The sequence below is a fragment of the Ranitomeya variabilis genome, chromosome 2, assembly GCF_051348905.1.
Source record: "Ranitomeya variabilis isolate aRanVar5 chromosome 2, aRanVar5.hap1, whole genome shotgun sequence".
NCBI classification, from domain to species: Eukaryota; Metazoa; Chordata; class Amphibia; order Anura; family Dendrobatidae; genus Ranitomeya; species Ranitomeya variabilis.
The window spans coordinates 126,952,839-126,969,563 of NC_135233.1; the positions used below are offsets into that span (position 1 = coordinate 126,952,839).

General features: G+C 43.0%; 1 protein-coding gene across 1 annotated transcript in view; it reads left to right on the forward strand.

The window, feature by feature from the left end:
• LOC143804654 (heterogeneous nuclear ribonucleoprotein L-like) overlaps window positions 1-16,725 on the forward strand; it is a 96,406-nt gene that overhangs the window by 15,557 nt on the left and 64,124 nt on the right. Inside the window, exons 2-4 of the mRNA XM_077282951.1 lie at window positions 3,659-3,777; window positions 12,869-13,106; window positions 15,165-15,250. Of these exons, the coding sequence (XP_077139066.1) occupies window positions 3,659-3,777; window positions 12,869-13,106; window positions 15,165-15,250 (443 nt within the window). The remainder of the gene's footprint in view (window positions 1-3,658; window positions 3,778-12,868; window positions 13,107-15,164; window positions 15,251-16,725) is intronic.

The window sequence follows — 16,725 nt, forward strand, 5'->3', positions numbered from 1 at the left end:
CACTGACTGTTTTTAACCCCTTAAGCCCCGAGGGTGATTTGCACGTTAATGACCGGGCCAATTTTTACAATTCAGACCACTGTCCCTTTATGAGGTTATAACTCTGGAACGCTTCAACAGATCTTAGCGATTCTGACATTGTTTTCTCGAGACATATTGTATTTCATGATAGTGGTAAAATTTCTTCGATATAACTTGCGTTTATTTGTGAAAAAAACGGAAATTTGGCGAAAATTTTGAAAATTTCACAATTTTCCAACTTTGAATTTTTATGCCCTTAAATCACAGAGATATGTCACGCAAAATACTTAATAAGTAACATTTCCCACATTTCTACTTTACATCAGCACAATTTTGGAACCAAAATTTTTTTTGTTAGGGAGTTATAAGGGTTAAGTTAACCAGAAATTTCTCATTTTTTGCAACACCAATTTTTTTTTTAGGGACCACATCTCATTTTAAGTCATTTTGAGGGGTCTATATGAAAATACCCAAGTGTGACACCATTCTAAAAACTGCACCCCTCAAGGTGCTCAAAACCACATTCAAGAAGTTTATTAACCCTTCAAGTGTTTCACAGGAATTTTTGGAATGTTTAAATAAAAATGAACATTTAACTTTTTTTTCACACAAAATTTATTTTAGCTCCAATTTGTTTTTGTTTTTTTACCAAGGGTAACAGGAGAAATTGGACCCCAAAAGTTGTTGTGCAATTTGTCCTGAGTACGCTGATACCCCATATGTGGGGGTAAACGACTGTTTGGGCGCATGGCAGAGCTCGGAAGGGAAGTAGCGCCGTTTGACTTTTCAATGTAAAATTGGCTGGATTTGAGATGGGACACCATGTCGCGTTTGGAGAGCCCCTGATGTGCCTAAACATTAAAACCCCCCACAAGTGACACCATGTTGGAAAGTAGACCCCCTAAGGAACTTATCTAGATGTGTTTTGAGAGCTTTGAACCCCCAAGCGTTTCACTACAGTTTATAACGCAGAGCCGTGAAAATCAAAATTCTTTTTTTTTCTCACAAAAATGATTTCTTAGCCCCCAGTTTTGTATTTTCACAAGGGTAACAGGATAAATTGGACCCCAAAAGTTGTTGTCCAATTTGTCCTGAGTACGCTGATACCCCATTTGTGGGGGGGGGACCACTGTTTGGGCGCATGGCAGAGCTCGGAAGGGAAGGAGCGCCATTTGGAATGCAGACTTAGATGGATTGGTCTGCAGGCGTCACGTTGAATTTGTAGAGCCCCTGATGTACCCAAACAGTAGAAACCCCGCACAAGTGACCCCATATTGGAAACTAGACCTCCCAAGGAACTTTGCACCCCCAAGTGTTTCACTACAGTTTACAGCGCAGAGCCGTGAAAATAAAAAATCTTTTTTTTCCCACCAAAATGATTTTTAGCCCCCCAAATTATTTTCTCAAGGATAACGAGAACTTGGACCCCAAAAGTTGTTTTCCAATTTGTCCTGAGTACGCTGATACCCCATATGTTGGGGTAAACCCCTGTTTGGGAGCACGGGAGAGCTCGGAAGGGAAGGAGCACTGTTTTACTTTTTCAACGCAGAATTGGCTGGAATTGAGATCGGACGCCATGTCGCGTTTGGAGAGCCCCTGATGTGCCTGAACAGTGGAAACTCCCCAATTCTATCTGAAACCCTAATCCAAACACACCCCTAACCCTAATCCCAACGGTAACCCTAACCACACCCTTAACCCTGACACACCCCTAACTCTAATCCCAACTCTAATCCCAACCGTAAATGTAATCCTAACCCTAACTTTAACCGCAACCCTAACTTTAGCCCCAACCCTAACCCTAACTTTAGCTCCAACCCTAGCCCTAACCCTAGCCCTAATCCTAATGGGAAAATGGAAATAAATACATTTTTTTTAATTTTATTATTTTTCCCTAACTAAGGGGGTGATGAAGGGGGGTTTGATTTACTTTTATAGCGTTTTTTATATCGGATTTTTATGATTGGCAGCTGTCACGCACTAAAAGACGCTTTTTTATAGCAAAAAAGTTTTTGCGTCTCCACATTTTGAGTCCTATAATTTTTCCATATTTTAGTCCACAGAGTCATGTGAGGTCTTGTTTTTTGCGGGACGAGTTGACGTTTTAATTGGTAACATTTTCGGACACGTGACAGTTTTTGATCACTTTTTATTCCGATTTTTGTGAGGCAGAATGACCAAATGACATCACAGATCACTGATCTGACAGTTTGCACAGCACTCTGTCAGATCGGCGATCTGACTTACAGTGCTGCAGGCTTACCAGCGCCTGCTGTGGACCCAGAAGTGATCCCTGCCGGACCCGAATGCAGCCCCGCGGCCATTTTGGATCCGGGGCCTGCAGGGATAGGAGGTAAGAGACCCTCGGAGCAACGCGATCACATCTCGTTGCTCCGGGGGTCTCAGGGAAGCACGCAGGGAGCCCCGTCCCTGCGCGATGCTTCCCTATACCGCCGGAACACTGCGATCATGTTTGATCGCAGTGTGCCGGGGGTTAATGTGCCGGGGGCGGTCCGTGACCGCTCCTGGCACATAGTGCCGGATGTCAGCTGCGATAGTCAGCTGACACCCGGCCGCGATCGGCTTCAGAAAAATGGCCGCCGCGATCTCCATCTGCGCACGTGCGGCAGCCGGCGGCCATTTTCCTGAAGCCCCGGGCAGCAGAGCGCTCCAACTGCGCACGCGCGGCCACAGGAAGATGGCCGCCCCCACCGATCACCAGGGATATAGCACAGATCGCGCTCTTTTTCGTCACCTGCGCAGTCGCAAACCACTACGCCACCAACGGAAAACTAAGCAAGATCTGGGGGAAGAAACAGCTTTGTCACCACGCCCATCAGACCAAACCAGCATGATTGACAAGCGAAAACGGCGACTTTGGTAAGTAATTTCGGCAGCTTAGGTGGGGAATCAGGGTAGAAAAAAAACACTTTTGTAAAGCACAGCTCATGCCCTATGTAGCGGTATTTTTATCTCAGAGTGAAAAACCGGGGTGACAGGTTCCCTTTAAGAATGAATCATGATATGTATGTATTAGTCCCATGTATAGTTACATTGCTCTGCTTATAAGAGCATCATTAGATGAGAGGTGTATCCCTAACTCTATCATCACAAGATGTATCGTAACACAGGTGGTGTGATGGGGGGGCTTATTACATATTGGACAGGTGGTCTGAATTGTTGTCTTCCAGCTTGCCAGTAGCATTCAGGTTTTGTTATGGTATGTTCACAGAGTGTTTTGTTTTTTTTGTCGTGGATTCAGAATGGATTTTTTACATCAAACATCACTTCAAATACTCTTTGAATAAACTTCCCATCAATCTCAATTTGAAACCCTGGCTATAGTGCATTTAGTACTGGGGGGTTTCAGCACGCAAAGAGTGCGTCCACTCTATTTCTGCTTGTAAAGAAATGTTTAAATTTAACCACTGAATCAAAAATGCTAAAAAGTACAGTTAATAATTCACAAAATGACACTTCCAAAAAAAAGCTATAAGACATGTTTTTTTTGGATATGAATTTTTCCGCAAGAAAAAGCCACGTTAGAAAAACTGTATGAACATACCCAAAGCTGACACGTGAAAGTGATTCAGTTTTGCTGTAATAATTTTCAATTATTTTTTTTCTTTATCCACAGAATGGAGGTGGAAACCATCACAAAGTATCAGTCTCTCCAGTAGTTCATGTTCGAGGGCTTTGTGAGTCTGTGGTGGAGGCTGACCTGGTGGAGGCGCTCTCTAAATTTGGCACCATATGGTAGGCTAGGCTTCATATTTGTCTTAAATATTATTCAACAGTAATCGAATGCAGCCTTGAGGTACAATGCCCAGGAGCACAGTATGGGGATGCTACATCACCCTTCAGGAAAAAGGCAGTGTGGTCTTGTCATGATTCATTCCCTCTGTTCACAAGAAATCTAAAGCAGCTGAACTTCTGCAAACTCAAGTGACTCGGTTACGTCAACTTGTGGGTCATAGTAGAATCACATCACCTTTATTATGGCGTAATGAAGCCACTAACAGCTATCCCGGTACAGTGGCATGGAAAAGTTTGGGCACCCCAGGTCAAAACTACTGTTCTTGTGAACAGTTAAGGAATTTGAAGATTAAATGATCTCTAAAAGGCCTAAAGTTAAAGATGAAACATTTCCTTTGTATTTTAGGAAAAAAAATATTTTTTTACATTTTAAAAATTACAAAAGGAAGATGGGCTGATGCAAAAGTTTGGGCACCCTTAGAGATTTGTGTGCTCAGATAACATTGACCGAGGATTCAGACCTTAATTACCATATATACTCTAGTATAAGCTGAGATTTTCAGCCCCCAAAAATGGGCTGAAAGTGCCCCTCTCGGCTTATACTCGAGTCATGGAAGGCGGGGGGGTCGGCGGGTGAGGGGCAGCGACGCCTGTCAAATACTCACCTACTCCCGGCGCTCCTGACGCGGTCCCTGCAAGTCCCACGGTGTTCGGCACGGCAGCTTCAAGTTTTTCTCCCCTTCAGCGGTCACGTGGTACCGCTCATTAAAGTTATGAATATGGACTCCACGCCCATAAGGGTGGAGCCGCATTTTCATTACTGTAATGAGCGGTACCATGTGACCACTCACTACAGGAAGAAGCTGCCGCGCCGTACACCGTGGGACATGCAGGGACCGCGTCAGGAGCGCCGGGAGTAGGTGAGTATATTTACCTTCCCTTGCTCCACCGAAGCTCCGTCTTCCCGTCCTCTTGCTGTGACTGTTCAGGTCAGAGGGCGCGGTGACGTATTAGTGTGCGCGCCACCCTCTGCCTGAACAGTCAGTGCGGAGAGACGGGAAGCTGAGGAGCAGCGGGCAGCGACGAGAGGTGAGTATGTAATTTTTTTTTTTATTTTTTTTTTTTTAGTGCAGCAGCAGCATTACATGAGGCAAAATGCTGTATGGAGCGTCTATGGGGCCATAAAGAAGTGCATGGAGCATCTATGGGGCCATAACTGCATGGAGCATTATATGGGGCATATATGGGGCCATAATTGCATGGAGAATTATATGGGGCCATAACTGCATGGAGCATTATATGGGGCATCTATGGGGCCATAACTGCATGGAGCATTTATGGGGCCATAACTGCATGGAGCATTATATGGGGCCATAACTGCATGGAGCATTATATGGGGCATCTTATGAGGCCATAAAGAACTGCATGGAGCATTATATGGGGCAACTTATGGGGCCATAAAGAACTGCATGGAACATTATATGGGGCATATTTGTATATGGAGCATCTTATGAGGCCATAATGAACTGTATGGAGCATTATATGGGGCTCCTGATTCAATATGGATATTCAAAAACACTTAACCTACTGATGTCTCAATTAATTTTACTTTTATTGGTATCTATTTTTATTTTTGACATTTACCGGTAGCTGCTGCATTTTCTCGGTCTCCCATGACAGCACTACGGAGAGAGGGGATCCGCCCTTCAGGGACAGGAAACCTACAGATAAAAGGGCGGTACCTCTCCCTCGCATCAGTTGGTTTCCTGTCCCTGACAGGGAACCTCTCTTCGGCGGTACCTGTATGAAGACCGATGGACCGGGCGGTCGGGTCCGGCAGCGAGGAGGCTCCTGCCGCGGCTTGTCCGGCTCCCGAAGCCGCCACCGCTGGAACCGAGGGGTTCTTCAGGGAGAGCGAGGGGAGAACGCCGCCAAATCTGATGAGGAGGGGCGCTGGATCACCAGAGCTTCTGTGCTGACAAGCGCACACTCCGGGTGTACAAAGATGGCCGCCGCTCCGGAAATGCGGAGAACCGGAAGTGCGGCGGACGCCGGGAGGGGTGGCGCCGGTTACAAATAGGGAGATGGTGCACACATGGTTTTTGCACTTTCTCCCTGTAACCATGGAGGACAGCGATCCACAGGAGCTGCAGCTTGGACAGCAGCGCCACAGAAAATCAGAGACAAAGAGTACCAGGAGTGGATCTAGCAGCCGTTCCACACGGCGCAGCAGGTCTGCTGCGAAGACTGATACTCCTCCTCAAGGACCTTCCCTACCAGGCCCGGGTCCCCCTCCATAACCGGTACCTGCCTCCACATCCGAATGGTGAGTGATCTCCGTGAATGTGCATATTTTATAATGGGGCTCCCTCTTCTCCCTTACTAGGGTATGAAGAGCCTGGAGAAAAAGAAAAATAGGGTCTGCCCCACCTGTAACAAAGCTTTACCAGTAACCTGGGACAAAAAGCTTTGCAAGTCATGCATCCAGCGTTTACTATGTGAGGAGACCCCCGACTTTGCATCTGAACTTAAAGATGTAATCAGGTCTGAGGTTCAGAATGCCCTTTTATCCTCCAAAAAAGGGATGAAGAAAGTGAAGGAGTCGGTACATTCCCACTCGGTCCGATCCTCATCTGAAAATACTGATTCGGACGATTCAAATTCCCCCCTATCTTCTTCCGAGGAAGAGTCGGCCCGGCATTGTTTCCCACTAGAAGAAGTGGATTCTTTAGTGAGAGCGGTTAGGGCTACTATGGGGGTGGAGGAACCCAAACCCGACAAAACGGCCCAAGATGTAATGTTTAGAGGTCTGGGACAAAAAAAGAGAAGAACTTTTCCTCTAAATCCTAATGTCCAGACATTAATCAAAAAAGAATGGGAGAAACCGGATAGAAGAAATTCCTCGGTGCCCTCCCTTAAAAGAAAATATCCCTTTGAGGATAAGGCTTCCTCTTTCTGGGATAAGGCACCAAAACTAGATGTTGCAGTAGCCAAATCCTCGAAACAATTTGCGCTTCCGTTCGAGGACATGGGTACCCTCAAAGACCCATTATATAAAAAAGCGGATACTTTCCTTAAGGGAGCATGGGAATCGGCTGGGGGTAGCCTGAGACCTGCAGTTGCAGCAACTTGCACTTCCAGATCTCTAATGGTGTGGATCGACCAGCTGGAAAGTCAGATTAAAGACGGGTTACTCAGAAATAAATTGCTGGATTCGATCCCTGCAATGAGAGCAGCAGCATTGTTCCTGGTGGACTCCTCGGTGGACTCCGTACGCCTAACATCTAAGGCCGCTGCTCTCTCCAACGCAGCCAGAAGAACCTTGTGGCTGAAGAGCTGGCCAGGAGATCTACAAACGAAGTTGAAACTATGTTCTATCCCATGTGAGGGAAATTTTTTATTCGGAGAAACCCTGGATGACATCCTCCAGAAAGCGGGAGATAAAAAAAAGGGGTTTCCAAATCTGGGTCTGGCTCCATTTAGACAATCCTTTCGGAGCCGCAGATTTTTTCATCGTAGACCCCCCAGAGAGCAGAATAAGTGGGAAGACGGAAGATGAAGGGATAGGGGTTACCTCTTTGGCAACACCTCCCGTGATAAAAAGCTCTCCAAATGACATTTATCCCTTGGTGGGAGGAAGGCTAACATCATTCATTCCCGCCTGGAAGAAAATTTCCAACAACATCTGGATTTTAAATATCATACAGTTTGGTCTAAAAATAGATTTCGTTTCTTTCCCTCCCTGGAATTATATAGTAACAAAAACAAGATCTTCGGCAGCAGAACAAGCTGCATTAGAGGAAGAAATTATTTCCCTACTGCAAAAATCGGTGATTCGGGAAATCTCTCCTCAGGAAATAGGGGAAGGTTTTTTCTCCCCTCTATTTTTAGTACCAAAGCCCGACGGGTCCTTTCGGACGATTATAAATCTAAAAAACTTAAACAGATACGTCGTAAATTACAAATTCAAAATGGAAACAATAAGGTCCACTATAAAAATCCTTTTCCCGAACTGCTACATGGTCGTAATAGACCTAACCGACGCATACTACCATGTGCCCATCCACGATCAATCCCAAAAATTTCTCAGGATGGCAGTCTCCATAAAGGGTCAAATAAGGTTTTTTCAATACAAGGCTCTCCCGTTCGGGATTTCAATAGCTCCACGTATATTTACGAAACTAATAGCGGAAATGATGGCCCACGTGAGGGAACAAAATATACTAATAATCCCTTACCTGGACGACTTTCTTATCGCAAGCAACTCAGCGCAAAGTTGCAGGGAAAAGAGAGACCAAGTAATGACCATCCTGACGGACTTGGGATGGCTTCTAAATGTAAAAAAATCAAGAATGGAACCCTGTCAAGTACAGGAGTTCCTAGGACTGACATTAGACTCCCGGGTCCAAGAATGTCGACTCCCAGGTCCCAAAAAAGACAACATATTATCCATGATAGCGCGAACATTACACAATCCCTTAATGACTCTAAGGAGAGCAATGTCGCTTCTAGGCTCTCTGTCCTCATGCCTACCAGCGATACCCTTCGCACAATTTCACACAAGGGAGCTTCAGTGGCACATACTAGAATGGCAGTTGTTTCTAAAAAACAAATTGGAAAGCCGGGTCATCCTAAATTCAACAGTTATTCATTCCCTTCTTTGGTGGGGAAAAGACCAAAACCTGTCAAAGGGAGTCCCTTGGGTGCCAAATATCTCTCGGATAATAACAACCGATGCGAGTCCCAGAGGGTGGGGGGCCCACCTGGGGGACAAAGTGGCTCAGGGAAATTGGTCAGTTCAAAAACTATTAGCATCCTCAAACCAAAAAGAACTTTGGGCGGTATATCATGCTCTTCTATTTTTTCTACCCGACATTCAGGGACACCATGTCCGAATTCTTTCAGACAACAAAGTGACTGTAGCCTATATAAATCACCAGGAGGGAACAAGGTCTCGTTCACTGATGAGTTCTTCAGCCAAAATTATCAAGCTGGCGGAAGAAAACTTACTATCCCTCTCGGCACTACACATCCAGGGTTCAAACAACGAAAGGGCAGATTACTTGAGTCGAACTCAGTTGAAACAAGGCGAGTGGTCCCTAAACCAATCCATCTACAATCAGATCACAGAAATGTGGGGGACACCAACAATAGACTTGTTCGCCAATTGCAAGAACAAAAAAGTAAGCAAATTTTGTTCTCTAAGCCTGGAAGGGAATCCCCAGGCTCTGGATGCCTTTCTGATTCCATGGACACACAAACTGACATACGCTTTTCCACCAACCATTCTGATTCCGGCAGTCATTCGGAAAATCAGAGAGGACAAAACAAAAATGATCCTTATTGCCCCATTCTGGCCAAAAAGGACATGGTTTTCCTGGCTAAGGATGCTATCGGTATCAGACCCGTGGGTTCTACCGGATATACCAGACCTTCTACATCAAGGACCAATCTTCCACCCACAGGAGTCGAACCTCCATTTGACAGCCTGGTTTTTGAATGGGGACTATTAAGAGAAAGGGGTTTCTCAGATAACTTAGTGGCTACGCTGTTAAAAAGTAGAAAGCCCATCACTACTAAAATATATGGGAAAACATGGAGGAAATTCCTATCTGTCTCCAAGGTAAAGATCCAGGACGGGCCTTCAATTCCTAAAATCCTTGAGTTCCTACAAAAAGGTCTGGAGCAGGGGTTGGCAGTCAGTACTCTTAAGGTGCAAATAGCAGCTCTGGGAGCACTATATAACCAAAACATTGCAGCTAACCCATGGGTAATAAGGTTTATTAAGGTGGTTACAAGATCGAAACCCTTAGTTACTCAAAAAATACCCTCATGGGACCTAAATTTAGTCCTTTCAGCATTAACAGGCCCTCCATTTGAACCTATACAAACGATTCCCATAAAAACATTATCACTTAAAACTATTCTCTTAGTAGCATTAACATCTGCGCGCAGAATAAGTGACATTCAAGCCCTCTCCTCTAATCCACCTTTCACTAAAATATTGGATGATAGAGTCACTCTTAGACCCGACCCAGCCTATTTGCCAAAAATGGCATCAAAATTTCATAGGTCACAAGAGGTATCCTTGCCATCCTTCTGTCCAAACCCGAAAAACGAGAAAGAGCTAAACTTCCATAATCTAGACGTTAGAAGATGCCTAGTCCAATACTTAGATTCCACCAGGGAGTATAGGAAGGAAGGCTCTTTGTTTGTCTGTTTTCAGGGTCCCAGAAAAGGATTCCGGGCATCCAAGGGTACTTTAGCAAGATGGATAAAGGAGGCGATTGCCTTGGCATATTCATCCTCGGGGAATACAATCCCGGATGGTATAAAAGCGCATTCCACAAGAGCAGTAGCTACCTCATGGGCTGAGAGGTCAGAGGTATCGATAGAGCAAATCTGTAAGGCGGCCACTTGGTCATCACCATCAACCTTTTTTAGGCACTATAGACTAAATCTAGCCTCTGTGTCTGACTTAACCTTCGGACGAAGGGTCCTTGAGGCGGTGGTCCCTCCCTAACCTTAATCTCTGCAATTCTCTCCGTAGTGCTGTCATGGGAGACCAAGAAAGTCATAGTTACTCACCGTTAACGGTGTTTCTCGGAGCCCATGACAGCACCCGCTTATTCCCTCCCATCACGAGTGCGGTGAGCACCTTTTTAAATATAATTTATATAATTTATATACTATAGTTTAGGCACGGGGTTCCTCTATTAAGAAATGTTATAATGTAATTTTCTCTCTGTTGTAACTAACCTGGAGGTCCTCTGATGCTCTGTAAACCAACTGATGCGAGGGAGAGGTACTGCCCTTTTATCTGTAGGTTTCCTGTCCCTGAAGGGCGGATCCCTTCTCTCCGTAGTGCTGTCATGGGTTCCGAGAAACACCGTTAACGGTGAGTAACTATGACTTTCCACCCTAGGCTTATACTCGAGTGAGTCGGGTCAATAAGTTTTCCCAGTTTTTTGTTGCAACATTAGGGGGGTCGGCTTATACTCGAGTATATACAGTAGCTTATTAGGGTTATGGCTTGTTCACCATCATCATAAGGAAAGGCCAGGTGATGCAAATTTCTCAGCTTTATTAAAACCCAGCCTCTAACCTCTTCATATTTTACATTTTAAAACTTACAAAAAGAAAATGGGCCGATGCAAAGTTTGTGTACCCTGCATGATTAGTACCTATTAGCACCCCCTTATGAAAATATCACAGTTTGTAAATGCACTTGGTAGCTAGCCAAGAGTCTTTTATTTCTAGTTTGAGGGATTTTCATCTATTCTTCCTTAGAAAATTCTTCCAGTTCTGTGAGATTCCTGGGTCGTCTTGCATGCACTGCCATTTTGAGGTCTAGCCACAGATTTTCAATGATGTTCAGATCAGGAGACTGTGAGGGCCGTTGTAAAACCTTCAGCTTACGCCTTTGGAGGTAGTCTATTGTGGATTTTGATGTGTGGTTACGATCATTATCCATTTGTAGAAGCCATCCTGTTTTCAACTTCAGCGTTTTTTTACAGATTGTATTTGTTTGCATCAAGAATTTGTTGAAATTTCATTGAATCAATTCTTCTCTCTACCCGTGAAATGTTCCCCATGCCATTGGCTGCAACACAACCCCAAAGCATGATTGATCCACCCTCATGCTTAATGGTTGGCAAGATGCTCTTTTCTTGAAATTTCTGTACTTTTTTTTTTCTCCACATATACCTATGATCATTGTCGCCAAAAAGTTCTATTCCAACCTCATTGGTCCACATCACTTGTTTCCAAAATGCATCAGGCTTGTTTAGATGTTCTTTTGCATACTTCTAATGCTGAATTTTATCGTGAGGACGCAGGAGAGGTTTTCTTCTGATGACTCTTCCATGAAGGCCATATTTATGCAGGTGTCTCTGAACAGTACAACAATGTACTACAACTCCAGAGACTTCTAAATCTTTCTGAAGGTTTTTTTTGCAGTCAAGTGGGGGTTCTGATTTGCCTCTATAGCAATCCTACAAGTAGCACTCATTGAAATTTTTCTTGGTCTCTCAGACCTTATCTTGACTTCCACTGTTCCTGGTAACTGCCATTTCTTAATTACATTCTGAACTGAGTAAAGAGCTACATGAAAACGTTTTGCTATCTTGTTATAACCTTCTCCTGATTTGTAGGCCTCCACCATTTTCATTTTCAGAGTGCTGGGCAGCTGCTTAGAAGAACCCATGGCTGCTGTTTTTTGGCACAAGGTTAGAGGAGGCTGGATTTTTATAAAGCTGGGAAATTTGCATTATTTGGCCTTTCCCTACGATGATAGTGAATAAGCCATAACCGTAGCAGGCCACTTAAGGTCTGAAACCTTGGTCAAAATTATTTGAGAACACAAATCTCTAAGGGTGCCCAAACTTTTGCATCATCATTTTCCTTTTTGTGATTTTTAAAATGTAAAAAATGACAATATATTTTATTTTTCTTGCCTAAAATGCAAAGGAAATGTGTTATTTTTAACTTCAGGCCTTTTAGAAATAATTTAATCTTCAACTTGCTTAACTGTTCACAATAACAGTAATATTGACCAGGATTGCTCAAACTATTACATGTGAGTGTAGCTCTCATCCTGATTTCTTTATGTCCTGTCATGTCCAGTCCTGTCCATGTGTCTGCAAACTTGAAGGATTGTTTTTGCAAACTGAGTTGTAATTTTTTAATGGCATCATTTGGGCAGTCATTTATAATAATAAATGGTATCACAGTTTTTTTTAGTACGGTGCAATGGATCAATTTTATCACATTTTTGGGGCGTTGAGTGTATTGTTTTAACAGTAAAGGATATGCTAACTTTAGTATTGCCATATTACGGACCTGCAGAATAAAGTTATCTCGTAATATTAACCTTTTTGTCACATATCTAGTGGCACTAGAGGATTTGATCATGTAACTTGCAAATATTGACTGCTAATATAGTACACTGCAATACGTCTATATTGCAATATATTATGGCTGTCTGCATATTGTTGTCTTTTTGTATCAGGCCTTCACTAGTAAAGGAATTGTTTGTCTTAAATCAAATGCAGATTTTTACTGCTATGTTTTGGGGTTTTGCCTTCTTTAGCTATGTGATGATGATGCCTTTCAAGCGGCAAGCTCTAGTTGAATTTGAAGATACAGAATTTTCAAAGAAGTGTGTTACATTTGCCAGCAATGAGCCCGTCTACATAGCAGGACAACAGGCATTTTTCAACTATTCCACAAGTAAAAGGATTACAAGACCAGCAAACACTGAAGACCCCTCTGGTGGGAATAAGGTTCTTCTTCTTTCCATCCAAAATCCCCTCTATCCGATTACAGTGGTAAGTCTCATCAATTTGTGTGTCATACCATTTATCAACAGTGGCTTTCCTGCCGGGAGCTGCACTATTGTCTTGTGCTAACTCAAGAAGGTATGCCAGTGTGACGCCCTCACAGAAGACTGGCTTACATTTAGTCACCTACACAGCAGTGCCACCTTGTCACCTAAACAGTAGTGTCACCTACACAGCAGTGCCACCTTGTAACACAATGCTCTGGAGTCGGTAAGCCAAACCTCCGACATAAATTTTCATGACTCCGAATCCACCAAAATGGGCTCCGACTCTGACTCCACAGCCCTGTTGTCATCTCCACAGTAGTACCACCTACACAGCCACAGTAGTGCCACCTACACAGCAGTGCCACGTTGTCGCTTTCACAGCAGTGCCACGTTGTCGCCTGCACAGCAGTGCCACCTTGCAGTCATCATGTGACCTGCATTTTAGGGTGCAGGACGTGTGACTATTAGCAAGAGTGAGTGACTTGTGACTATCTATATCAGGCTGAGCATTCTATTAATTGTGAGACCTTATGACTCCAGTTTAGCTTGTTTTTCTTTTTGTATATTGCATTTTTGGGAGCAGTGTTCAGTTACCTTCAGTATATTTTGTGTTTGCATGGACTGTTTCTTGGCGATTTCTATGTACTTTTAATTTTATTGTATGTAAGATTTGTTACAATCATTTAATTGTGTTGTGAGTGTCTGTGCAGCACATGGAGATATTATATACAAGGTGTGCAGCATAAATGAGTACACCCTGTTTAAAAAAAGCTAAATTTTAATCAACATCTCAAAGAACACAAGAGCAATTTTTCCAAATTTTGTTAACACTGAGTTTCATAGAAATTGTTTTTACACTTAAATGACAGTAATAGTAAATATAACTTTTATTACAAAATTTTCAGTTTTACTAAAATTAGTTGATTCAAAAATGAATATACCCCACATCAAAATCTACTATATCTAGTATTTTGTATGACCTCCATGATTTTTAAGCAGAGCACCATTTCTTCTAGGCATGGAAAAAACATGTTGGCGGCATATTAAAGCACACATTTTTTTTTTTTTAATTTTTAAAGAACGGAGCTCTTTTAGAACCTGAATGCTAGATGGATGGGTTGATACTCAACTTACCTCTTCAGAAATCCCCATAGGTGTTTAGATTGGGTTCAGATCAGGAGAAATACTTGGCTACTGAGTCCCTTCTCACCCTGTTTTTATTCAGAAGTGCGACAGCGACCTTTAGGCTGGGGTCACACTTGCGAGTGCGAGTTCAATGCGAGAAACTCGCACGAGCCGCTCTCATCAATTCCCGCACTGCCTCCGACACTCGGGTCTGGAGCATGCAGCTGCATAGAAATACATGCAGCTGCAAGCTCCGATCCCGAGTGCCGGCGGCAGTGCCGGGACTTGATGCTAGAGACTCGTGCGAGTTTCTCGTATTGAACTCGCAAGTGTGACCCCGGCATTAGATGTGTGTTTTGGATCATTGTGTTGGAAAAGTGCACGTCTACCAAGGGCACGGAGTGGGATGATTGGAGTTCCAACTTTGTTAAATGTTTGTATCACTTTTGCTACAGTATTCTGCCTGTAAAGTAAAGCTTTTCTGATCTTCTTATAGTCTTTACCTTTCTTGTGTAAAGAAATTATTTTCTTTTTCTGGTCTTCTAACATTTCTCTTCCATATGGTGCCATTGCTGAGAGCATGAATTGGGAAGGGGTTTTCTTTGTTTAAGAAGAGTGAGTGAATTTGTTTGGCAAGCTACTTTTTTGGGTGTGCAAAATAACAAATGTTGTTTGCAATCAATGGGCCACATTTGTGGGAGTATTTTGTAGTATGGTATGCATCCCAAATAAAATGTTGATTCTGAAAAGAAACTAAAGGTTTTGTGCCAAATCTGGGGTATACTAATTTATGCTGAGTATTGTGTGTATATATAATATATGTGCGAAAGTTGGGATAGGAAAAGAACTGATCATTATTCATCCATTATGTATATCTGTAAATAATCTACATATAGCTATGTGTTTTTATAACTTTTGTTTTCATTTTGTTTAGGATGTACTTTATTCTGTCTGCAATCCTGTAGGAAAAGTGGAACGCATAGTGATTTTTAAAAGAAATGGAATTCAAGCCATGGTGGAATATCCTTTATACGGGTGGAGATGAATTTTTCACATTATTTGGTGGTAGCAAGACAAATAGTAGGTCTGCACACTTATACAGCTTTCTTCCACAGTTAAGAATAAATTCTAGAAATATTAATCAGCCCATATATTTACACCCAAACACACATGAGTAGGAATGATGCCCCAATGCCCACATAACCCAGATAAGAGCAGGTTTATATGCATTGAGAACTAGAATGTCTTTTAAGGTGAGGTAGATAGCTCAGCATTTAGGTGCGCTCCTGTGTGACCATTACCTGGGGTGAGCAGGTGCTCATTATCAGCGTGTGTTCCCCTGAGGTCTTTGTCACTAACCGCAAACACATCCCATGGGGCCACAGTTGTGCATCATTGCCTACCCAGTCTTTTTATTTTGCTGATATAACTGTTTTTATACCAAAGACATGTGTATTTGTGAGAATGCGTCTTTGTCCTAAGGCCTATGAAGCTTGATGTTCCGTATCCCACTTTGATTGCTATAATATAGCTAGCAAAATTTACCCTTTAGGGTCTGCTTAAATATTGTTTCAACTTGTCAATATATTATTATTTTTATTTTTTCTGTACAATAAACTTTTCTAAACTGCTTTCTTACACATGGGGTAACCATGATAATCATCTTCTACTTGATACAGTGGCTAACAAAAGTATTCACCCACTTGGCTTTTTACCTATTTTGTTACATTACAATCTGTGTTTAAATATTTTTGTAATCCGATTTGTATGTGATGCATCAGCACTAAATAGTCTATGTTGGTGAAGTGAGAAAAATCTAGGCATAAATTACATTTATGGGATCAAATAACTAAAAATTGCCATGTGCATATTTCTGGCGCAAGTAATTACCTTCATAAGTCACATTCTTGATGAAAGGACGTCCACCGGTGTGCAATCTAAGTGTCACATGGCTGTCAGTATATACAATTTACCAGCCACAGAGGCTGCCACGCCAGCAAGAGGAACCACTAACCAAACACCATGAAGACCAAGGAGATCTCCAAACAAGTCCGGGACAGAGTTATTGAAAAGGACAAGTCAGAGTTGGGTTACAAAAAAATCCCAATCTCTCCTGATCCCTGGAGCACCATCAAATGGAAAGAACATGGTACCACAACAAAGCTGCCAAGAGAGGGCCACCCACCAAAACTCTCAGCCCGGGCAAGGAAGGCATTAATCAGAGAGACAGCACAGTGACCAAAGGGAACCCTGAGGGAGCTGCAGAGGAACAAAACAAGCATGTTTTGGAGTGACCTAGTCAAAGCCCAGACCTTCATCCAATTGAGAATCTGTGGTCAGACTTAAAGGTTGCTTTGACCAGAGGAAACCATCTAACTTGAAGGAGGTGGAACAGTTTTCTCTTGAAGAACTACAAAGGAGAGTGCAGGGCCTTTCAGCCTAGGGGTATCTGTGGTCTGGCAGGAGTATTGGGATTAGTTTACAACTAGCCCAAT